Below are 25,519 nucleotides of genomic sequence, written 5' to 3'. Positions count from 1 at the left end.
TCTCAGAGAGTGAGAGGAGACTGCTTATATTGGAATAAGAATTCAGCTGGTTTGACTAAGCTGGCTAATTTTAAACATTAAGAACATAACTATGTTCATATTTTCTGAAGTAAGTGAGTGTATTGTAGTTGGTTATCAGGGAATAGCTGTGTTTTTAGCATTGCTCACTTTCATATTCACAGTCTGGAACGATACATTTTGAAAAAAGAATGCAGTACAACAATCAAACTGCACAGACTACAGTTCAAAATATTTTAATAGGAAAGATTTTTCAAAATAGATTAATAATTTTATTTAGCACATAAACAATAAACTGATCAAAAGTGAAAGACAGTAGACATATTCTTTTAAATTTTCAGTGAGACCAGCAGGGGGCACTCAACCTGCAGTCTGTATGGATCCTAATGCCCCAGTATATTGATGGGAACTCTATACTGTTCAGTGAGCACAGTCTTTTGGACATTAAACAGAGGTCCTGACTCTCTTTGGTCATTAAAAATCCCATGATGTTCTCAGAAAAAGAATAGGGGTTTAACCTTGACATCCTGGCCAAATTTGCCAACTGGCCTCTGTCCATCATCGTCTTCTAACCATCCCCAAATCATAATTGGCTTCATCAGTCTTTCTCATCAGCTGGTGTGTGGTGTGCGGTCTGGCGCAATATGGCTGCCGTTGCATATATAAATGTAAGTATTTATTATTATTATTATTATTATTATTATTTGTTCATCGAAGAATATGCACATTAATATTATGGTTTGCACAATGCACATGTTTTTTTCTTTTATTGTAGTAATTTTTTCCCAATATTACCACTTGAACTGTATTTGTAATTAAATAAATGTAGATTTGGTGACCACAAGAATGGGATAAACATTATCATTATTAAATCATTGTCAGCTGATATTAAACTAATAACACATTGAACACATACTACAATCATACTAAATAAACATTATTTGAGTTTGAATGTAATAGTAATCATATTAAAAATACTGCTTAAATGATATGTTTAAATATAAGTCTAAATAAAAAACATCTGAAACAAATTGACCTGTATGAACATGGAAAAAAACATGACATGCTGAATCAGAAATATTATGTCATTTTAATTTGATGGTGAAAAATGACACTATAGAGGGGTTCAATAAGCCTTTTAAACTTCTTTTGTATCTATTCTTCAGGACAACACCTGGAGAAATGGCAAGAAGTGCTCACCCCCTCCATTCGCCGATAGTGTCCATTTGGTTCCTCTAGGTCCAGCGGAACTCCGTTGAGTGACCAGGTGAAGGTGAGGTCCATGGTAGGGTCATGTGATGCATGGCACTGCAAAGTGGCATTTTCACCCTGATTGATATCAGCATTAGAGGGCGCTAGTGTGATTTTTGTGGCATCTGTTTGAATGAACAAAATTAAAAACAATGTGTATCATCAATGACTTGCTGATGACTACTTAAAATGATAATTTTAGAGGTCTTCATTTGTTTACATGCAGACTCTTTCATGATTACTTGACTCTTTTTTTATAAACATGTTCTTATCACATGCAGCACAAGAAGATACAATCAAAATGCGATGGAATATGAGATGTAAGTTTTCCAGTGTTGCATTACTTTTCCTCAGTTTGTAAATATTTATTTATCTTGACAACCAACATACCAAATTAAATTCTCAACAGTTAGATATACAAATGATTTGTTTTCAAAATCACTGTGGGGAAATCAAACTGATAAATTAATAAAATATATCAAACAGGTTTTACTTATTGGTTTGCATGTAATCTAGCACAACATGTTATTTAAGTGAGGTGATCTTGTGAGTTATCAGTGTATTAGAGTCCATGTAATCGAGTAAAAAAAAAAAACTCTGGCTTGATATCAAGACAAAATAGAAGATATGTAGCAATTCATATGCCATCAGATAGCTGATAAAGGTGTTTACATGAAAGCAAACTAAGTTGAAAAACCAAGGTGTGTCTAGAAGATACAAATTTTGCTTAACCATTAATAACCTCTCCCTATAAAAAACAGTTTATGTGCCATTTTTTTCCCAAAGTGTAAAATCAGTTTAAATAAAATTATTCTGTTCATCAGGGCAACATTTATCAAATGTATTTTTTTACATTGTTAAATACTCATTTATTAAATATTTATTTATTACTTATTGTATGTAGTTTCAAATAAAATGATTATTCCAGTCATTATTGCTTTTATTACTATAACCATTAATAATAATAATATAAATAATAATAATAATAATAATAATAATAATAATAATAATTATTATTATAATTCTTCATATTAGAGTGATTTATGAAGGATCATGTGAATCTGAAGTATGGAGTAATGAAGCTGAAAATCCATTATTTAAATCACTGGAATAAATGATTAAATGAAATTACTTTTGAACAGTTATTTTAAAGTGCAATAACATTTAGCAATTTTTCAATTTGTAATATGTTTATGATTAAATAAATGCCTATTTTAAAAAATGTAAAAATCAAACTGACCTTTAAACTTCTGACTGGTAGTGTATATTTTTACCAGAATATTTAGAAACAACAAATAAAATCATGTCAAGCTTATTTTCTAATAATAAGTTGCAAACACAATAATTAACTTTATTTAAGATCATAGTGCAGTTAAAAAAATAATTAATTATAATTTTTCAATCTACTATCATTAAAACCACTAGATTTGAAAATGTAAAAACAATTTGCCAAATTAATTGTTTTATAATTTAAATGATCTGAATGACACTAGCATACATTTTAATAAGTACAGGTCAGGTCAATAAATACAAGAAAGAAAGTTATACTGGTAGTGTTATTACATTTTTATATAAATTTGTTATAATAAGGCCTCAAGGTGGCGCAGTGGGTAGCACGATCGCCTCACAGCAAGAAGGTGGCTGGTTCGAGCCTTGGCTGGGTCAGTTGGCATTTCTGTGTGGAGTTTGAATTTTCTCCCAATGTTTGCATGGGTTTCCTCCGGGTGCTCCCATTTCCCCCACAGTCTAAAGACATGCGGTACAGGTGAACTGGGTAAGCTAAGTTGGCCATAGTGCATGTGTGTGAATGAATGTGAAAAAAAAAATTTTTATTAAAAAAATAAGATTTTGTTACCTCTGACAGACAGGTGTCCAGTGCTGTTGGCTTTGCCAAGGTAATTTTCTGCAAAGCAGGTGTACTTTCCTTCATCAGCACGACTGATATTGTAGATCCACAAAATCCCATCCGGAGTCACGGTTATCCTGAAGAGAGTTCATACACACCATACTGCTACTAAAATCATCTACAGCTCCCCTCTATCTGATCGATCAAGACATCTGGAGGCCTTTAAAACACTTGATTACTGTATTACCTTGTACTATTAGTCAGTAACTCTGTGCCGCGGCTCCAGAAGAGAGTGGGTTTGGGAGCTGCCCGAGGTTTACACTCCATTTTGACCTGTCCACCACGGGCAGCAGGAACTAGCTTCCGTACTGGATTCAGCCTGAAGTCTGGAGCCTGGACTGAAAGAGGGTGACAGGACGGGGCAGGACGGGAAATGGGTAACCACACAAAGAGGATTTAACCACTGATTATACTATAACTGGGGTTCAGGCATGGCTGGGTTGGCAGAAAGGGGTTTAAAGTGTATTAACATACACAACAAGACACAGTCAGTGTTTATGCAACTATATTTTCCGATGTGTTTTCATGCTGAGATTGTCTTGCGCTCACCTTGAACTCTGAGCTCAGCGTTCGAGTAAATGGTGCTGTGTTTGTTTTCAGCCACACACTGATACATCCCAGAATCCTCCAGGGCAAGATTAGCGATTTTCAGCCGGCCGTTATTCACTTCAACACGATCCTGCATATATATGATGAAGATGCACATGAGCACCAGCAGAGGGCCACACAACATTTCTCCAGTCAATCTAGCTCCAGCTGAGGAAAGGCATATATCACTGCCTCGGAGACATGAAGAGTTTTTTAAGCATTTCGTTAGCATATATCAGTCTGAGTCTTGACAGCTAGAGGTCCTGTTCATTTCTGATAACACACACATTGTCAGATAACAATCCGGCTGCGGTCTTCTGTGTGTATGTATATGTGTGCGTGTGTATGGCAGACCTGTGTGATAAGATGAGGAGCTGTCTGTTATGGAGCCAGCAAGTGTGAGAGTGTGTATATGTACAGTATGTGTGGGCAAGTGTGTGTATGGCAGACCTATTTTATGAGATGAGAAAATAACTGTCAGTGAAAGTGAGTGTGTGTGCGTATGAGTTTGTTTTTTTGTGTCAGACCTGTATGTTGGGACTTGAGAGGTTGTCTGCCTGTTATGAGGAAAGCGAAAGTTAGTGTGTGCGTGTAATCAGTTGTCTTTGTGTGGCAGACCAGTGTGAAGCAAGAGAGTGTGTGTAAGCATGTTTGTTTTTGTGTGGCAAACCTGTGTGATGACAGCCTGTCATTTACTAAGCCAGCAAATATAAGAGAGAGAGTGTATGTGTGTCTGTGTGTGAGTTTGAGTGTGTAAGCATGTGTTTTTGTGTGACAGACCTGTGTAATGAGGGCGTGTCCGTTACGGAGCCAGCGAATGGTGGGTCTGGGTTTGCCCGCTGCAGCACAGCTCCACTGCAGCTCTGAACTGATTTCCACCTCAGAGTCACTCATGACCTGAAGCCAGTCCGGCTGAGCTGAGGAAGCAGAACACAAACATCCACTTTTTACCAAAAGGCGTGTTCACAAATCAGCTTGTACATCAGAATTGCTTTAGTGTTACTGTTTTTTTTTTTTAAATCTTTTTTATTTTATATTCGCCATTGATAAGTTTGTTTTCATTAAAAATGTTTCTTTGTGTTTCATTGTAGATACTACTGATAATGTGTCTTCGAAATGTGTGAATGAATGGAAATATGCACTGTGAAACATCCATTAATTAACACATTCTTGTAGTTTGTGGTACATTCATATTTTTCATGTATTTACACTTTTGAGTTGCATTATGGGACCTTGGTCTCTTCCAGGAGGCACAGGACGTCAACATGACGTCAGACTGACGTTGTACCCTAACATTGGAGGATGTTGCATTTTTCTTGGAAATGAAAATTGGGCATCAGAACTCAATGTCAGGTTAACGTCAATGTCCGACATCCAACTTAAAATCCACCAAATATTAACATCTAATGATGCTACAGCTTGACATTGTGAACGTTACCACTATAACGTCTTTCAGACGTTGGATTTCGGTTGCCATACCTGATGAATAAATGTCAGCATTTGACATCAATTTTGACATTGACATTGGTTTAAGATGTTGACTCAATGTTGGGTTTTGGTCACTTTCAAACAACCTTAAAATCAACCAAACATCAACGTCATTTGATGTCCTTATTGGATGTCAAAATAATGTTGCCCTTATACACTAGCTAGCCTAATATTAACATCTTATGATGTTGTGTGCCTGCTGGGCTGCTCCTAGATTTTCTGATGTTGAAAAACATAACGGTGTGACTTTTACTGATATTTTCAGTGTAAAACAATACACTGTCTAAGTTGGTGATGTCAACAGCGTTGCCAAATATAGCACACTTTTTTCAGCCCAAAAGCTGTTTAAAACCCACCCAAACGCACAAAAAACACCCCAAAATATTAGAATACTATTTCATTAATTTTTTTATTCATTTAAATCTAAATTAACCTATTTACTTTAACTTTCAGAAAATTTAACCATACAACAGCCAACACCAGCAGTCACAGGACCACAACATCGAATCACTGCACACTCTCAACCACACACACTTATTATTGTGTAGATTACACTACCTATTTGAGTATCTTTTACTTTCAAAATGGGATATAAATTCGTCCCATATGGCGTTTTAAATTCATTTAAACCCAATTAGGTGTTGGATTTATTTATATTGATTTCTTATAATAAATATCTTTTCAAACTAATAGCATTGTTGACCCTAACTTCTATACCTTCACTCCCCCTCAACATACCAATAATAACATATGGCCATTCTTTTATATACAAGTACACAATAGACACAAATGAAAATCACATTTTTTTTAAGAATTATTTTTGGCCTTTTAAACTTTATTAGATTTGACAGTATTGAGACAGTAAGCGAAGTTGGAGAGAGAGAGGGGGGTAGGGTAGGGAAATTTCCTCGAGCAGGGTTTCGAACTCGGGACACCCTGACTTGCTACTGCACCATATGTCAGCGCCCTTACCACTAAGCTATTGCGCTGACCACATTTTAGTTTTGTCTACAACAACAACACACTTGCTCGCAAAGTTTATATTGCATCAAGCTTCGACTTAATGTTCATTCATTCATTCATTCATTTTCCTTTGGCTTATCCCTTAATTAATTTGGGGGTGCCACAGAGGAATGAACCATCAACTTATCTCGCATATGTTTTATGCAACGGATGCCCTTCCAGCCACAACCCAGTACTGGGAAACATCATTAGACACTCATTCACACACATACACTATGGACAATTTAGTGTATTCAATTTACCTATAGCGCATGTCTTTGGAAACCAGAGCACCTGGAGGAAATGAAATGCCAGCTGACCCAGTCGGGGCTTGAACCTTCTTGCTGTGAGGTGACAGTGCTAACCCCTGAGCCACCGTGTTGCCCTACTTAATGTTCATGAGAAAAATATTTATATTTCTGTCTATTTCTAATACTATGCCTACCTTGCACAGAAACACGTCCCTGATGCGTCTCACGGCCTTCTGAGTTGTAAACCTCACACTCATACATGCCCTCGTCATCGAAATTCAGTTCAGGAATAATCAAGATGGGCCCATCCACACTTGCTCCAACCTTAGGGGGTAAAATTCCATCCACCTTCCTCCAGCGGATTTTAGGAATCGGACTAAAGGAGGAAAAGTAAAAGTGAGAGCATGATGGAAAAAATGGTTACATTTTTATAGCTGACTGCGATATGGATTATGTTAAAGCGATGCTGCAGTGATCTCTAGGAGTTAAGGGGGACTTACTTGCCATAGGCAAAGCATTCCAGCTGTGCGGTTTGCCCTGATAAAGCGTATGTCTCAGCGGGAAAACGCACTCGGATATTTGGAGCAGTTTTCCTTGGGCTTGCTGAAGAAACACAGCAAAAAAAAAAAAAAATAAGATTCAGTTTTTGAGCTTGTTGCTGAAGGAAATATAAGGCTTTGAACTAACCATCAGGGTGAACTGTGAGCTGGACAGCTTTGCTGAAGATGCTCTTGGTGCTGACATCCATGTTGATGGTGGTGAAGCAGAAATAGTTGCCCGTGTCATTGGCTCTCGCGTTAGCAAGATACAAGTTACCAGTGACCTGAGAAACAAACCACCTGCCCGCTTCTGGCTGGATGAAGTTAGGGAACTCGTTGATAAACCAGCGGTAGGACAAAGCTAACAAACAGAAGGGATGCAAGAGTTAACGAAATAAAAAAAGAGTGAAATGTTTTGCTAACTGATATGTGTGTGTGTTTACCTGGGTAATGAGCTGGTGGCTGGCAGGCAAGAAATGTTCCCATTCCTTCATGGACCGTCTGAGGACTTCTGCTCTCAGGGGGAAAATCATGCAGGTCTGGAAGAAAGCACAGTATAAATCAAGCACGAGTAGTAGACAAGACCCAGTTTTCTACTTGGACAATGGTTACTCACAGCCGAACTTGAGATTAGCGACGCGGCTAACAATGGTGCCGCATCGGTTGATTGCGAGACACTGGTACGAGCCGCCATCTCGCCCATTCTGAGGGTTGTTGATCACAAGGTTTCCTGCAACCTGTGTGTAGTGCGACTCTTCAGCAAATGATATGTCAGTGCCATTCACACGCCACCTGGGAAAAAAATCACACACAAGATCTGACTTTATTACCAGAGTAAAGGAAAGTCAATAACCAATTTGCCATATATATAGTATATTTTTATTGATTTTATTGAAATATCAATAATCTACTTAAAAACTGCTCTCATCAAATACATTGTATCTTCAAGGTTTCTTAATTAAAGTTTTCAAAATTACATATAAAACTGGATCTCAATTATATAATATATATAAAAAAACAGTATGATAAAAAACTTTGGAAATCACTTTGGAAATCAGAAGTACTGAATAGCAAAAAAATTCCATGTTTCATAAACAAATTAAGCAGCACAGCTTTTTTAATCATTAATAATAATTAGGGGTGTTAATGGATCACGGTTGATCTTTGATTCGTACAGATCGGAACACACGTGGCCCGCAGATTAATAACCTTTTTACCAGAAGATTAATCCTAAATTTGTAATGATCACAGAGAGATCGCCTCTAGGTTCATTCAGTTCACATGTATAAAAGCATTTAGGCTTTCCTGTAAAAAATTATGAAAAAGGGAAGAAGTTGTGGTAGGTTATTCGGGATATGATGGGTTTCTTAGGTTATTAAAGGTGTTTTCTGTCTCTACTTGTTTAGCCTGCATTAATGCATTCAGTGTAAGATGCACAATTAATCCTTAAAAGTTCAGGATCTCAACACCCACACAACATAAATTATAAATGAAGATGATTTGCATAAGTTTACTAATCCTTCAAATCACTGCATTCAAATCTGTGTTTGAAAAATGCAAAGATTAAAAAAAGAAATTCAGTCTTTAGTCATTTGAGCTAGTTATGAAGTTACAAACAGTCAAATAAACACAGAAGCACTTGGATTACAGTTAGGCAGTGCTGTTGCCTCACAGCAAGAAGGTTGCTGGGTTGCTGGTTCGATCCTCGGCTCCGGTTTCCCCCAGAGTCTGAAGACATGCGGTACAGGTGAACTAGGTAGGCTAAATTGTTCGTAGTGTATGAGTGTGTGTTAATGAGTGTTTATGGATGTTTCCCAGAGATGGGTTGCGTCTGAAAAGGAATCCGTTGCATAAAAATGTGCTGGATAAGTTGGTGGTTCATTCCGCTGTGGCGACCCCAGATTAATAAAGGGACTAAGCCGACAAGAAAATTAATGAATGAATAAAACCACTGATGTTTATGATCACCGTCATATGCATTTAACTTGATGCTCAAAAATGAAAGTTGAAGGCAGCAATTACATTATTTACCCAGCCTTCAAAAAGATGCCACTGAATAATTCTTCAAAAATTATACATCTAGCAATGATTGTACAAATTATAATGTTAGATTATTAAGTTTAGCATTATCAGCAACAGTAGTAGTCATTTTCACAGTACTGAATATTTTTATATTTATTTTACTCAGCTGATTATTTCTTCATTGAATTTTTAATAAAATTACAGGTTCTCAGTTCTGCTTGTTAAAACCAAAAGTTTCTTGCAGGGCTGTTTTTGTAATAAAAGGAAAACAAATTACATTTGTCTCCTCCCTTTTTGGCTGATCCATACTATGGTCCAATCCTTGACTAAAAAACACTATGTGATCCGAACCATGAGATTTGTGATCTGTTACACCACTAATAATAATAATAATAATAATAATAATAATAATAATAATAATAATAACCATATATTTATTTAAATTTGAGAACCAGTTTTCTGAGGGATCATGTGACACAATGTAGACTGTAAAGTTCAGTTTAGCCATCACAAACCAAAACTTTATTTAAAAATGTATTAAAACAGAAATTAACTGAAATTGGATTAATATTTGACATATTTGAATATTTTACTAATTTTGTAAAGCAGCTTTATTAAACAGATACTTCAAACACATAAAATATTTAATTTTAATATGCTATTTAGTAAAATATGTTGGTTTTTGTTTAACTATGAGTCATACAAAGCAAGTAAAGGTCGTGTTTTGTTCGTTCACGTGTAAATGACAAAAATGTGATGTGAGTACCGGTAAACAGCAGCAGGGCTGGAGCGAGCCTGGCAGCTCAGGGTCACCTTGCCTTCTGGCATCCCCTCTGGGTAAATCAGACTAGATGGCTGCTCTTCAAACACCGGCCCACTGTCATGACCCGACACACACACATCCCCACCTACCAAAAAAAAGTAACAAACAATGTCTTTCAGAAAGAGTCTAAACAGGTTAAACACCTAATGAGGTGTACACTTTCACAAAGCATTCACAGTTTAATGCAGTGCACCAAAGCTAATTTTAAATGTTAAAAAGCCATAGAATGAAAATCTGGATATGCCTAGGCATAGCTGAATAATAAGAGTTCAGAACATGGAAATGACAAACCGTGAGCCTCAAATACCATTGTTCCCTTGTTCTCATTTAAATCCTGAGTTTAAAAGCCCAGTGAAACACCTGCCAATTCGAGCAAAACACAGACTCTGACTTTTTACAAAAAAAAAAATTTAAAATACAATTTAATACAATTAATACAATTACCAGGCAGCGTTTGATTGGCTACAATGTTTCCATCTGAGATGACAACAATGATAATTTCCCCTTATTTTTAAGCTTATATAGCCTTGTATTATACTATACATACTTTGTATGTGGGAATATTATTTTGAAAAGGGGACCGACATTATAGATTTGGAGCATTTTATCTCATCCCTAATCACAGCTCGTTGCGTGTTATAACACTCAACGCTCGTCGCATCCTGTCATAACACTCAACCCTTACAGTGATTTTTCTGAAGTTATAAAACAGCAATTTAATAACATTTTTGTACACGTTTACATGGAAGATATGATATTAATTCCTGTCTTAGCTTTCAAACAGTGGGCACTTGCATCTTCTATTTTATTCTCTTAAAATGCAGCATTTTGATTCATTTTCTGCTGTATAAGTTGAGAGCACATTCTTATTGTAACAATAAATAGCATAATATCTTATAATAATTCTTTGGGTCAAGAAATCATCTGAATTTGCTGTATTTTTCTTCCTCTTCGAGTAATACAAGTTTTCTCTTTCTGGATATGCTTAAATCTGAAGTAAGAACATGTTCCTGTTATATACATATTGTGCATGAGCACTTTAATAAACCTACAGAAAGCAGATTAATAACTTTACATGTTGGAAATCATAAATCATAAATTGTTTTAAGCTGTATTCATTTATGAATTTACTATAATTAAGGAAAATAGATATGCTCATGAAGCACAATCAGGTTAAGCATGGATGTAAACTCACTACTCTTGAGTGTAATCTATATTCAGTCACCTTGTGCAGCTCAGGTCTTTTGTTCTGCCTCTTTTGAAAGCCGGTGTAGTGTGCCAAACAGACAGATACAGGGGGTCGTGTGTGCCTAACATCTCCAGCGTATCTACACTCAGAGAGCAGGGGTGTGTTCTCCACCCGGGGAAAGCCAGCGGGGGATACATGCTGTCAGATATAATTGCATGCACTCAGATATTTTGACAGAACGAGGAAACTAGGGAGTTTGAAAGCATACAGTAAAATCTCCAGGTAGTCCTGCACGCATCTGATGCATTATGAATCGGTTCCAGAATGAGTCCGGATAAATTGGAAAAGCAAGTGCATTTGTGTCAGGGAGTGCATCTGTGATCAGAGATTTGTTTTTCTGCCTTCAAAAGTTGCCGTGGGTTTGAGACTTTATTATAATGGAATTGGTGATGGATTTGAGTAGTGCACAAAAACAATCTATATTTTCTAAATATAAGTCTGCATGTGAGGTTTATGATTAGCTCTCTTAAAGTTTAAATATTACCAAGTGTTTTCATGGCATTTTCATGGCTTTTACCCTATTTTTATAAAATAAAATGTAATATACATAATATCAATAATAATGGACATTGTTTGAAATTACACACAATCCACTTCTACAGTATAAATACATTCACAATGGTCACTTTATTAGGTACACCTGTCTAACTGCTCGTTAACCCAAATTTCTAATCAATTACATGGCAGCAACTCAATGCATTTAGACATGTAGACATGGTCAAGACGATCTGCTGCAGTTCAAACTAAGCATCAGAGTGTGTAAAAAGGGGATTTAAGTGACTTTGAACGTGGCATGGTTGTTGGTGCCAAAAGGGCTGGTCTGAGTAATTCAGAAACTGCTGATCTACTGGGGTGCCACACCGGGTGCCACTTCTGTTAGATTAGAACAGGAAACTGAGGCTACAATTCACACAGGCTCACCAAATTGGACAGTAGAAGATTGGAAAAACACTGACTGGTCTGATGAGTCTCAATTTCTGCTACAACATTTGGATGGTAGGTTCAGAGTTTGATGTCAACAACATGAAAGCATGGATCCATCCTGCACTGTATCAATAGTTCAGGCTGATGGTGATGTTGTAATGGTGTGGGGGATATTTTCTTGGCACACTTTGAGCCCATTGGTACCAATTCAGCATTCTGCCAACGCTACAGCCTACCTGAGTATTGTTGCTGACCAAGTCCATCCATTTATGACCACATTGTACATGTCAATATGGACCAAAATTTCTGAGTATTATTTTCAATACCTTGTGGAATCTATGCCCCGAAGGATTAAGGCAGTTCTGAAGACAAAATGGGGTTCAACCCGGTACTAGTAATGTGTACCTAATAAAGTGGCCGGTTAGTGTAAAGAAAAAGCTGTTTTTAATAACTTAGATTAGACACAAACATTTTACTAAAGTCTTCTATACATACCCACAGTCAAAATATCCTAAACATGAAATGTGGAACATTTAACAAAACTAGTTTATCTCTTAAAAATAATTGGAAAATTCTGAATGATTAAGTAATGTGCATTTTCCCTTTGCAACTATTCTATTAAAAACAATAGAATTTTAAAAATAATAAGTCTGGATCTCTTCCGTGCCCCCAAATGCACATGAGTGTTCAATTTTATCTAAAAAACATTCTTTGAAAACAAGACTGGTCTTATGCATTTTTTAAGAAACATGTCTTGTTTTTCGGTGAAAACATATCCTAAAATAGACCCCAATACAATTGTTTTCAGTTACTATGTTTGTTATTTAGATTTTACTGGGTCTCTACGTGCATAGGCGTATATATATATATTCATGCGTTTGTTCAAAGGAGTGTGTGCGGGCTGTGGAGACCCACAGGAATCTGGGGTAACAAGAGAGAGGCAGAGGAAGCGATGAGTTGAAAAGAGAAACCAGCACCCCGGGAGCTTTTCTGCTCTGAGATTACACTCAAATTCACTGGTGTGTTGCTGCTTCCAGTAATGGGAGAAACAACTCCAAACTGCCACTTAAGTAATTTTCCACCAAAGTCTTTCAACATCTCATCACAGTTTCTATGTTTGCATACTTTTACTGTGTGTCCTAGACTAGAAACTGAAACTGTTTTGTCAGCCAATTCTATTTCAATGCCAGCGATGATACACATGGATATCTTTCTCAGTGCTATACTAGCATTCTAATTATCGTGTTTATGTATGTTTTTAAACAATTTATCATCTTTATTCCTATTATACTTATTTAGTATAATTATATATTATACTTTCAATGTTTGGACAATGCTGTTCAAATGTTTAGAGTCAGTTAAAATAGTAAATTTATGAATATAACAATAGTTGTACTATTATTAACAGCATATTTGTCTGTATTTTTAGTATGCTACCAAGAGCTAAAAAACTTCCAGCAATGGTTTTGGAGATATATGACCATAATTGTTATATCTGCTAAAAAAAATTATGTCCTGTCCTATCATCAGATCATTGAAAACTATGGAGTATACAACACATTTCACAATAAATTGGGCAGAATGCTCCTGAATCCTTATTGCTTCAAAGCGAGCCTGACATTGTAACTACTAAGACACAGTCTATCATGCAATGTTTGCAGTATTTCTGAAGAGTAATGTTCAATTAAAATGTGCTTGTTTTGTAGCGAATATCCATAATTCCTTTCACACATGCACTTGTAAACTCAACACATTTGAGGTTAATGCTGTTTTTAGCAGTGCTGGACAAACAAATTAGTACAAAAGCGATTCAGAGCACATATGTGATCTTCTCATACATCATTTCAGTTATATTACTAACAAATTACTGATTTAAACATAGCCTACTGTTTTCTTCAAATAAAGAAGCATGTTTCTAATCCTCTACTTGCTACACCCCTGATTTTGACAGCTCAATTTAAAAGGCACCAAAATGAGGCACTTAAAGGTCCCATAAAATTAAAATAAAAAAGGAAATCTATTAACTTATGTTCTCCCAGTGACAAAGTTCACATTTAGAAACTGTAAAATATAAGTATCCAAATCTTGCAGTTTGTTACTTCCACCTAATTCGATCAGCTCATGTCACCTCAAACTTCAATTTTGACCAATCTATTATCTGATATGCCCCGCCCACTTCAAGATGCTTCTCATTTGCTTTTCATTCGATGCACTTGAGCTTAACCACTCTCATTGGCAGAGCTGTGATGAAAAATTTAGACGCTATTGGCTGTTTTAAGTTGGAGGAGTAGGAGGAGCTACTCCACATTTCAAACACTTCAAGGGACCTTTAAATCTGCATTTGGATTTGGTACACATTTATTATATGAGACTGGGTAGAGGGTATTAGTACCCAACCCTACTTTTCATTCATTTCCAATCAACCTGCCATACTTAGTTCTGTTGAATCACACTAGAGTTCATTTTCCCTCATGGTGTGGTTCGTTTGGGCAGGTGTGAATGTAACAATCGCACTCAAGTGCGCACCAAAAGCAGACCAAAAAAGCCTACCGAGACCTCCTTGAAGAGGTTGTGGTGAGAACATGATCAGAACTAAAACTAAATCCATCTGCCGTAGTCAAATGCGCTGTGCATTATGATTTGTGGGGAAAAAATACTTGTTGACAGTGCTTTACCAACAATTTTAAACAGAGAGAGATCATTGTTAATATTTCCGGAAGATGACCATGTCGCAGTTTAGCTAAATTAATTCACGCCTCCTGCTGAAGTGATTTGCGATGCGCCTTTGCAGTTGGCAATGCATTAAAGCATTGTTTTCCAGCTGCAGTCGCGATTCATTCTCAAAATTTACAGTTTGTCTGAACTGATATAGACAAACTATAAAGTATTCTATGAGCAAGGATACAATCAGCCAGCGCAGTCATCCCTTGATAGTAAAACGCAACATTTTGTGTCTGCTGGTTTGTTTACTTGCAGGAGTTCCATTAGCATTTCCTCGCACATTATAGCTGCGGTCACACTGGGCTTTTCTTCCCATAGACTTCCATTCAAACGCACGCGAATGCGTCAGACCGGAAACGCGGTTTCGCAGGTTGCTCTGGTGCAAAGTTCAAGCTTGGTGAACTCTGACCTATGAAATCTTGTCACTTGACTGCGTGAGACCAATCGAGAATTAAAACATGACCTCCCTGGACAGAAATTTAAAACATGAAGCAATCACTTGATTTTTAAAATGTCTAATAAGCTTGTTTATCCCGCCCCTTTTCCCAGCACCGCACGACAGAATATCGCATGCTCAAACTCTAATGTGACCGCAGCTTAATTCTGACCATTTAAAAAGCAGTTTAGGTAAAACGTTCAATAACACCTGGCCAATATGTGATGTGGATTTTGTCACATGACTGCATTTTGGTTCTTTTCAACTGGTTCGGAACAAAGCAATCAGTGTGAAAAGGACTCAAAAACGGCAGAAAAATGCTACGATGTACTATTTGTTGCCTTTGGTCTGGACCAAATGAACCGAACCACAGATGTAAACCACCCTAAATATCATGCCAAGAAACTTGGTTGCTCATTTTGGTCAGATTCCTAGACAGAATTTAGGAAGTGAACCAGATTTTATGCCTTGGAGACTAGGAGTCGGAGTAACTTTGACTGGAGTGCCGTTTGCAAAGTTAATAGCATTATGGACAAACCACATTTTTATCAATGTTTAATGTGGCCTGGATTACTTCAGCCGACAAAAACACCTCTCAAGTAAATCAAATCCCTTCTGCCCACTGATCTAAGATAACACAATGAATAATTCAACTGAATTTGTGGACCCCCACTGATGCACAATCCTGAAAACCACACATCCCAGACACCATCAAAGTGACAACATATATTTCAATCATGTTTTAACAAGGAAATCCCAGCGCAGAGGGAATACTGGAAGAAAAAAACAACAGGCAATGAAGTTGCGCTAATGGGGGAAGGGCTGAGCGAGACCTGCTAAGTATATTTGCAAATGGGATCTTGAAAGAGATGAGATGACGGGAGACATGAGATCAGATCAGATCAGATCAGACTTACCCAATGCGTTGCTCAGAGCCAGAAAGCTGAGAGACAGCAGACACAACAGAATCCTCATCCTCATCCTCCAACCGCAACCACACCCAGACCAGACACTTATTTTTATCTGCAAAGAAAATGAATATAACTATTTTTAAAAGGCTGAAAATGACATTTCACTCTGAAGATGCTTTTAAATGGCAAAAGTGAATTATGAATGAACATTTTAGGCTTTATTGTAATACAGTAATGAATAAAACAAAGAAAACTGGAGTACACAGTAAACAGAAAAGTACAAGAAAAAAATAGTTTTCCGTTTAATTGTAAAGTATGGAATGCAATTATGATTTTATGTTGATTATTTTTAAACAAACAAGGAAATATATTGTAATACAACTGTACTGTTAAAAAAAAGTAATATAATTTTTTGACTTTACCTGCCGAGCTAATGCATATAGTTAAGATGCTACACTGTAAAATGGCCAAAAACTGCTACGTTAAATATGTTACCAGGTTAACAGTACGTGTCCTTACTATATACTATGATCAACTATAAACCGAGTTTCCCACAATTTCCTGCATTTTTGCTGTGTTCAGTAGAGTTCAATTGTACATTTAATGTGTATAAAAAGTTTATTGCATTATTTTTTAACTAAAATCCTTGCAAACACACCTGTTAGACTTTTACCATAGTTTTTAAAGAAATTCTTTTTACAGTGTAGAATTGTTGTCTGTACATGAAACTGTAATTCATTGCAGTGGATAGAAGATCTTTTATGATAATGAATGACAAAACCATTGCACTGAATGATGAAACTTTCTGTAATATTAAATTTTCAGCCAATTAAATAAGCTTGTTAAAATGGTTACTTTACAAGTTATAAACAACAATAAGGCTTGGTCTGAGTATAAGAGCCTTTGAACAGGCAAGCAAGAATATATATATATATATATATATACTCGAATCTGATTGGCTGATAGCCGGGCAATATTCTGCAATTACAGCACTTGTATAGCCTCCTCAACCTTCTGCATTACTCCGCCCACATAGAGTGCCAGCAGATCAATAAACTCACTATAGATTGAAAAATATTGCAGCCGTTGTTACAGCAACATAATGAACATTTGAGGCTTTTTTAGGCAAGAATGTAGTTGTTTAGATTACAACTATGCAGTTAATTTTTGCAGTTCAGGACAGTGCCTATTTTAAATATTTATAATTTCTGACATATAGCATGTTGGCATCCATCAGCCTGTTATACTGAGCAGAGCAAAAACAGTTGACGGTCCGCCACAAGATGGCAACAGAGACAGCATAATAAGCACTTCAAACTACAGCTGACCAAATCAAAATCAATTACAAACAGATAAGTGACTTTCTAAGTCGATCTCTCTCTTTTGTATGTTGTAGTGCTGTATTATACTATAATCTGGTAGTGTTTTTGGTAGTGTTTGCTTTGCTTTGACTTTTTTGGGGTTAATTATTGTGATCTTCTGATTGCAACAAATAAATACTGGGAGATACCTCTAAGAGACTGATAGCCTTTCATGCCGTTCAGTCTTAAAATCAAAATCAAAAAGGCAAAATCACCGGTTTTGTCATGACTTTAGACATTACGCTAGAGAATCATTCAAATACTAGCTCTAAAGTGACGTTTGTGAAGTAGCAACGGTTTCTGCTGTTCTGACATCAGCTGCAGATGTGAATGAATGGCTGAAGAAAATAGTTCCTCATACAAAAGGACTTTTAGACTCTCTGTGTTTGATTTTCTTTTTTTATTCACGAATATGCCATCAAACTGTTGAAATGCAATATCACACTCGTAGCAGTGTGATACGGCTGTATATCGTCACTGATGGGACGCATATATTTTAGGTTTACAAAACTAATATGAAACATTTATTTTCTGTTTATATAAAATAATTTTTGTGAATTAAATTTGATGCAGACAGTGGGATGTGCCATCTTTCACCCATATATTAAACTACTGTACCAGTAATGCATATATTACATGAAAATCCCTGCCTGTGCAATTTGACTGTCATTCTGAAACTGCGTTCCTCTGACTTATTACAATAAACACACTCTACAGCATCATATTCACCACTCTCTTGCCCTGAAGTGTCACCTGCTGATACACGGCTTGTAGTTGGGTTTAATAAAACAAGGGCACGTGACTTTAAATTGTTTTACATCTAAACTGACAAGAGATGGCTGGGCAGCAGCTGTTTTGCACCATTCACCATCCGCTCCTCACATCTGCTTTGGGATTGTTTCCACCAGTGTGCAGCATAACCCCCTCTGCCCTGTAATTGGCAATTGCACATCTTTTTCCTGGCTCAAGTAATGGCAATCACAGCAAGGGCCGCAGCTCAGCAGTTGTGGAAGTCAGATGTTCTGTTTGCGATGTGAATAAGCATCCCTGAGGTGATTTGTAACAAAGAGAAAGACGCTTTCATCAGGGAAATTTCTTAATTAGGACAAACAGGACTGTGATTGCCACCTGACTGCACTCCAGTTCATTGGTTGGGGTGTGTTGTCACAGTCTTTTTAACTGCGCTCTGCTTAGCACTTTATAACGTGCAGATGTCTGGATGTGGTGACATGATTTTCCTCATGCCGCAGTAGACGAAGGCATGAATATGAGAGGGCTGTTTGTCAAGGAAAGTACAAGTCACCAGTGCTACAAATTTACTGCTCTGTTCAGTGCTTTGATTTATTGCGTATGGTCTCAAACACATACTGTATAGCTTATAACATTTCTTTGCAGTTCTCTACCATAGGATAGCCTGGGGGAAGTTTCCGCAATGTATGCTTTTAAATCAGAGTTGATAAATATATAGCTCTAATTACAGTCATTATATATTTTTATACAAAATAAAATGTGTAATGATAGCTTAAATATGTGTATATAAATTTTAAAATAAAATAAATGTGGGTTGTGCAATATAAACTAAACATATTTATATAGTATATTAAAAATACAATGTTATTTTTTTTCTTTTGTCACACTGATGTTTTAATATTGGACTTATAGGTCTATTGATTTTCACTATTTTTAAAATATTATGAAAACTTATCAAAATATTTACATAGTATATTTAGTGTAATAAATATATAGCATGTTGGGAATATTATTTTAAATAAAGTAAATATACAGTATAATGCATGTGAAATAATGTACAATAGCCAACATTTGAAGTGGATCAAAAACTTTCATCAAAGTTGTCCAAAAACGATCTACTTTTTCCTTTTGTGTATACACTGTAAAACCCCAAAAGTTAAGGTAACTCAAACTTTTTGAGGAAACCAATTGCATTTGATTAAGTTGACTGTTGGGTTTTACAGTGTAGGTCTCAAACTCAATTCCTGCAGGGCTGCAGCTCTGTACAGTTTTGCTCCAACCCTAATCAAACTCTGCTGATCCAACTAATCAAAGTGTTCAAGATTTCTAGACACTAGTGCTGCCCTCTAGGAATTGAGTTTGAGAGCTCATTCATAAAAATACCATAACATGTTTGCAGATAATTAAGAAACATGCTACAGTAAGTGAACATCATTGTTTATCTAAAAAAAAAACAATGCTAACCCCCTTTGAAATGGTGCTTTTAGGATGTCTGCCTTTATGTAGTCTTTATAACCTGCCTACTGCCAGATTAACCAATTCTCAGGGCGTACTCATACTATGTACAGTTGTCTTAAACCGGGCCGATGCATATTTGTCCCCCCTCCCATCTCCTCCGGTGGCCAGCACTTACATTACATTTGGGGCTGGGTACGCTTACGTCATCGATGATGCGTTGTTTAATAAGTGCTTTGGCTCAGCACAGTTGAAATTTCTTTAGTTATATTGTTTTAGTCGTTTGGTATGCGGTGACACGCAGTCAAATATTGCGCCGAAGGGATCAGCCACTTTTGACGCTCATAAACAACCATAAAGTTATCGTGCTGCAGGAATTATGAGGTTTGCTAAAGGTTCAGCTGTCATGCAGTGAGGGGTTTGCGTCTTTAATAAACTACGACAGTTTGCATTCATTAAACAGTAAGAGGGATTAATAAATCCATTGAAACAATCCCGTAAAAGTCACATCTCGCTTTCAGTTTCTGGCTCAGGCACGCTTTACACTCACACTACAAGTGTACCTTGTCAAAGCCCAAGTAAACCGCGCTCTGGAACACCTCTTCCAACCATACCAGGGCCAGCCAAGTGAACAGTGCCTGATGCTATTCAGAGCACTCACACTTCTCAAACGATCCGGGAAACGGGCCTGGGCATGGTTCGGATAGCATAGTGTGAGTTTGCCCTCACAGACAATTGCACATGTGATGTCATTGTAAAGGGTAGAGTTAGGGACGGTGTTGTGTTAGGCATAGCTGTTCCAGAAAGTGTATGTCTGAAAGTGCATGCATGTCTACAAAGCTATATATATTTGTTAAAATTCAGTAACGTATCAAGGTCACACTATCAAGTCAAATTTAAGATCTCTCATGAGTAAAAAATATGACCTTTTAGGACTTTTTATAACCTTAAATTTAAAAAATCAAATGTGATACTTTTTAAAGACCCGTGGGAGCTCTGGCAAACATGGCTGACTGTGATGGAGATTCCCTTTTTTTTTATACATCATTCTCGTTCTGTCAAGTCATGCGCATTTATTTTTGGCACTTTTTTGACTCTGTTTTTTACTCTGCCCAGTTTTACCTTTTTTTCCCTCCTTGAATTCCCCTTGGCCAGCCACTTACTATCTTCGACACCGCCTGTGTAGGACAGGGTCAGAGCTTGTCTGTCCTCCTCTGCATTATCTATCTCCTGATTGAAGTCCGCCTGTTTGACTTCTCTCGCTTGCCTGCTGTTTTGGACACTGGTTGCCCACTTAGCCTCTGGCTTTCTCCTGGCCATTCTTTTCTTCAGTCGCTCGTCTTTCTTTTGAACATTTAAATAAAGTCCAAAATCAAACAAAAAATGCTCAGGGGTAGCTCAACCCTTCTGTTCTTTTGGGGATGTTTTCGTCCACTCTGGGGTGAGTTTGAGTCTTAATTTGGCCTTGACGTTTTCTGTGTTTCATCTAGCAGAATTATACAAATCTTTTTTGACATATATTTTTGGGAAATGGCTTTGAAAATATTTTTAAAAGCTTAACGAGTCTCTCTGGACAAGTTTACTAAACTTTTGTTAGGGATTTCATTTTTTAGCACAAATCTGTTAATCTACTTCAGTCCTGATCAAATCTACTAAATTGTTAAGAGAATTTGAGAATTTTAACTCTTTAATTGTCCAATTCATAAATGATGTCAATGAAAAAAAAAACACAATATTACTTATTATTATCAATATCATTTTTTCATATTTTTTCATTATTATTTTCTCTCTCTCTCTCTCGCAATCCTGAATTAATAATGATTGTTGAGTTGACCTTGTGCTCAATATATTATTTTAGTACTGTTTAGATATTCTAGACAGAGTCATGAGACCAATGAAACTCCAGATGCACCTGATCTTTGTTACCATGATGAAGGCAAGTGTTTGCCGGAACACATAGGTGCAGTTTTATGGAATAGCCATGTCAGTAAAGGCTTTTTAATATTTTTCCACATTTTTCAAGTGGGGTTTTCTTGGGTTTACTTTTGTTATTTAAATAAAGTCTTTTGTTTTGCCTGCATTTTGCATTTGGATGCTTCTTTCTGGCTTCTTACACATTCTTGTCTTAGGATTAAATTATTTTATAAATTATATTATAACAAATAAAATGTACCAATGATGGAAAAACATGCTTTAACAAATTACCAATGCAAAGTTGAGATTAATTACATTAATTACTGAAAGCAGTTATCCAGATTTCCACAGTATTTCTCAGATTCACACCAACAGTGAATCATACAGTAACTCTTGCTTTGTTAAAATCCCATTTTACTGTGTCCATTCAAACCTCAGAGCTCAGGAGAATCATAACAACTAGCCCAGCCAGTATGAGCACACCGCTGATTGTTTTTTTTTTTTTTTTTTTTTTTAGCAACAAGAAAAACAGAGTGAGTCTGACAATGTACTGTATATACTATCACATCGGGAAAATAAACTGAACAGAGTTGCATTTAATTATTTAATTACCTCGTTTACAAAATGTTGCTATTAGTAATGGCTCCACAGATTTGGAGATGTTGCCATTGTTACAGCTTATATAGGCCAGCGAGAGCAATTTTTCTTCCCTTTATATCCTATTCAATACTTTCTTTGTACATGTAAATTGGTTGGGGCATTCGGCCCATGAGGGCTTAATGAAAATGACCTAGTGTTCCCTATGGCCATTCTGTCCCATGCAGCCTACCATCATACATTCATCTCCAAATACTTCCTTTCTCTATAAAAAGTCAGGTTTCTTGTAGGACTCAAGGACTGCCTCGGGCAATGACGCTTTTACTGCTGCCCTGACATCTGCTAAAGGGACTAAACCCCCCAAAATGGATCTTTCCCAGCAGGTGGCCTGTTTAAGTCAGGCTCCCGTGTAGAGACTTCACAAAAGACATATCTAAGGACTTTTTTATATCACTCTACAACCTTCATCTTGAAAATGAAGAGTCCTGCCTTATCAATACAAAAAAAAACATCCTCAAACAGCAAAAGTCCTATATACTTCAACTGATACAGCAAAAAATATACATCTCAAGGGTCTGAATAATCCTTAAGTAAACCAAATTAGTATTCACTGAACCAATTCAAGCCTGATCTAAAATGTATGGTTTAGTGTCCCCAAGTCATGGCCTTGTTACTGAATAAATATTCAGTGTTTGCAATCCGAGTTTGCAGATAAAGTTAGCACTTGATAGCCAGAGCTAAAACAGCAGTGGTGGGAGGAATTATAATGAAGATCCATGCAGGCACATCTATATGTTTTTGCAATATAAAGCAGACTTGAAAACTACACTGGTTTCTGGTTTACTGCATCGGATTCGCAGATGCCTCCAGCTACCAGAAAATAAATTCATAAATGCCTTATGAGTCACTCCACAGAAAGCCCAAGACTACAGATCTGTGGATTCAACTGCATGAGCATCCTTTCATGAGTATTCATGCCATGATTAGTTGTTTGTTGTCATTATTTGCTATTCGATGTGTTTGTTCAGAGCAATGAGTCATTCTTCTGATTGTCTCAACAGTGACACAAAGCTCGAACTTACTGTTTTCAGACCAAAAGTTGTGGGTACATTAAACCCAATCATTATAATGACTATGCCATTAAGCCTAGAATCTATCAACCGTGGAAATAAAGTAGAGCAGAGAGAATGATTAAAGTGTAAACGACAATGTGTAATTAACAGATACTACTGAGAGCTTTCTCAAGCTTGTTCTGGCCTGTGCTATGTTTCTATGTTCAGCTGTGTAGTGAAATGAAACACAAGGGTAGAACGTTGTTGATTGGGTCACCAATCAGACATGGCATACACATGCACATGAATGCTAACACCATGTGTCATGACGTTTTCAGTTGAACTTGTCTTCATCCCCTTTTAGAGCTTCAGGCTTGCATCATACTGTATGTTCCAGGGCATGTTTTTGTTCTGAAACCAGCTGAGACTAATATTGATGTGATATTGTTAAAATACTTTTATAATACAATTAAAAAAACAAAAACATGCTAAAAGCACATCATTGACCAACTGAAAGCTGGTCTTAAATCCAATACAGCGCGTTAGTTACGTGCCTATGCAAGTCCAAAACGAGTACACATTTCTTTATACACACAAAATGGACAGCAATACACAAATATCGTTACATATGAAAGAAATTAAAGGATTAAGATGTTACAAAAATTATTATTTTCTACATAAATATAAAAACCACTACCTAAAATGCCTTCTTCATGTTGGTGTTTTTTTCAGCTTATTCATGACAATTTGCATTTGTATAATGTTATTAATATTCATTCATACGTTTTCTTTCAGCTTAGTCCTGTTATTAAACCGGGGTCGCCACAGCGGAATGAACCACCAACTTTTCCAGCATATGTTTATGCAGCGGATGCCCTTCCAGCTGCAACCCATCTCTGGGAAACATCTACACACTCTCATTCACACTAATACACTACGGACAATTTAGTTTACCCAATTCAACTGTACTGCATGTCTTTGGACTGTGGGGTAAACAGGAGCACCCGGCGGGAAACCCACGCAAATGCAGAGAGAACATGCAAACTCCACACAGAAACGCCAACTGACCAAGTTGAGGCTCGAACCAGCTTCTTGCTGTGAGGCTACAGCTCTACCTACTGCACCACCGCGTCGTGTTATTAATATCAGCATTATTAGTTATTATATGCATATTTGTATTTGTTTTAATAAAAACAAGTTTAGATTAGTCTACATGTCAGGTTTTGAAGATGTATAAATTACCATATGGGGCGTAAAAACAGGACATGTGTTTATATACTGTATAATTATTTGCTGTAAATTAGAACTGAATTTAGAAATAGTTCTGAAACAAATCTTTGTGTTTAACAAACAAAATTGAATGTGTAGGCTAATAAATATCTTCAGTGGAGTGCATACAACATTGTTTCCTTATCCACGCAAGTAAAGGAGTAAAGAGTGAAAGTAAAGAGGACTAATGGAGGAGGCTCGTTCTTTATCATCTCTGATTTTTCACGCTAGTGAAGCCTTCAGTTTTTCCATTTCCACAAAGTCCGCCATGTAAATAGCAAATGGGCCAGGCACCATGAGACTCTGATTGGTTTAATGGAAGTTATAAACAAAACACAACCATAACTCATTAAGAGAATAAGCACAACCCTTTTAGACTATGTGCCAGGGTGCAAAGCACATTTTTCCATCCTTAAAATAGCAAAAGTAGATTTGGACATGCCATTATTGCTTTTGCACTTAAACTTCTAAAATAGAGCCCAAAGTGTTTAATGCATGTTTATGATTTAAATCAATGATAAAATATTTTCTGACAACTGAAGTAGTCAGTGCATTTGAGTGTCAGGCACTGACACAAGCTGTGCCGTGCCAAAGCAGGGCATGTTAATATTCATGCCCATTCCAAATATGTTTGAAATCAAGTTTTTATTCTAGGGGTAATTCTGTGGTTATAAATGAGCATTTACAACCAATTCTAGAGAGAAGTGAGAGACATACTCAATAATGTCACTTCACACATCAGTAAAATAACAATTACAATATTATGATAGTATGTGTATCTTGTTTTCTGGAAAAATATGGTGCATTCCTCTTTATGAATGTCTTTACAGAATCTGATTTGTATTTTACAAGCTCACAAAACACTTGTCATCATGTCACATTACATTTCAAATCCAGTACTTTTAACAGTCTTTAGTTTTGTTATTTTTGTAAAGGTTCCCAAGGGTGATAACTTTGCGGCTCTAAGGTCTACAAATCCTCAAAGGGGCTCA

At 36.6% G+C, this 25,519-nt stretch overlaps 1 protein-coding gene across 1 annotated transcript in view; it reads right to left on the bottom strand.

The window, feature by feature from the left end:
* cntn2 (contactin 2) overlaps positions 1-25,519 on the bottom strand; it is a gene marked incomplete at its 5' end in the record, with an annotated part of 92,844 nt that overhangs the window by 51,248 nt on the left and 16,077 nt on the right. The window contains 12 exon segments of the mRNA NM_131446.1: positions 1,219-1,394; positions 3,125-3,252; positions 3,363-3,513; positions 3,725-3,854; positions 4,544-4,680; positions 6,699-6,880; positions 7,005-7,107; positions 7,192-7,404; positions 7,487-7,582; positions 7,660-7,835; positions 9,832-9,973; positions 16,136-16,241. Of these exon segments, the coding sequence (NP_571521.1) occupies positions 1,219-1,394; positions 3,125-3,252; positions 3,363-3,513; positions 3,725-3,854; positions 4,544-4,680; positions 6,699-6,880; positions 7,005-7,107; positions 7,192-7,404; positions 7,487-7,582; positions 7,660-7,835; positions 9,832-9,973; positions 16,136-16,199 (1,698 nt within the window).

Source organism: Danio rerio, chromosome 11 (genome assembly GCF_049306965.1).
Source record: "Danio rerio strain Tuebingen ecotype United States chromosome 11, GRCz12tu, whole genome shotgun sequence".
Classification (NCBI taxonomy): Eukaryota; Metazoa; Chordata; class Actinopteri; order Cypriniformes; family Danionidae; genus Danio; species Danio rerio.
The sequence above is the reverse complement of the archived record's forward strand: the minus strand, read 5'-3'. Positions and strand labels throughout refer to the sequence as shown.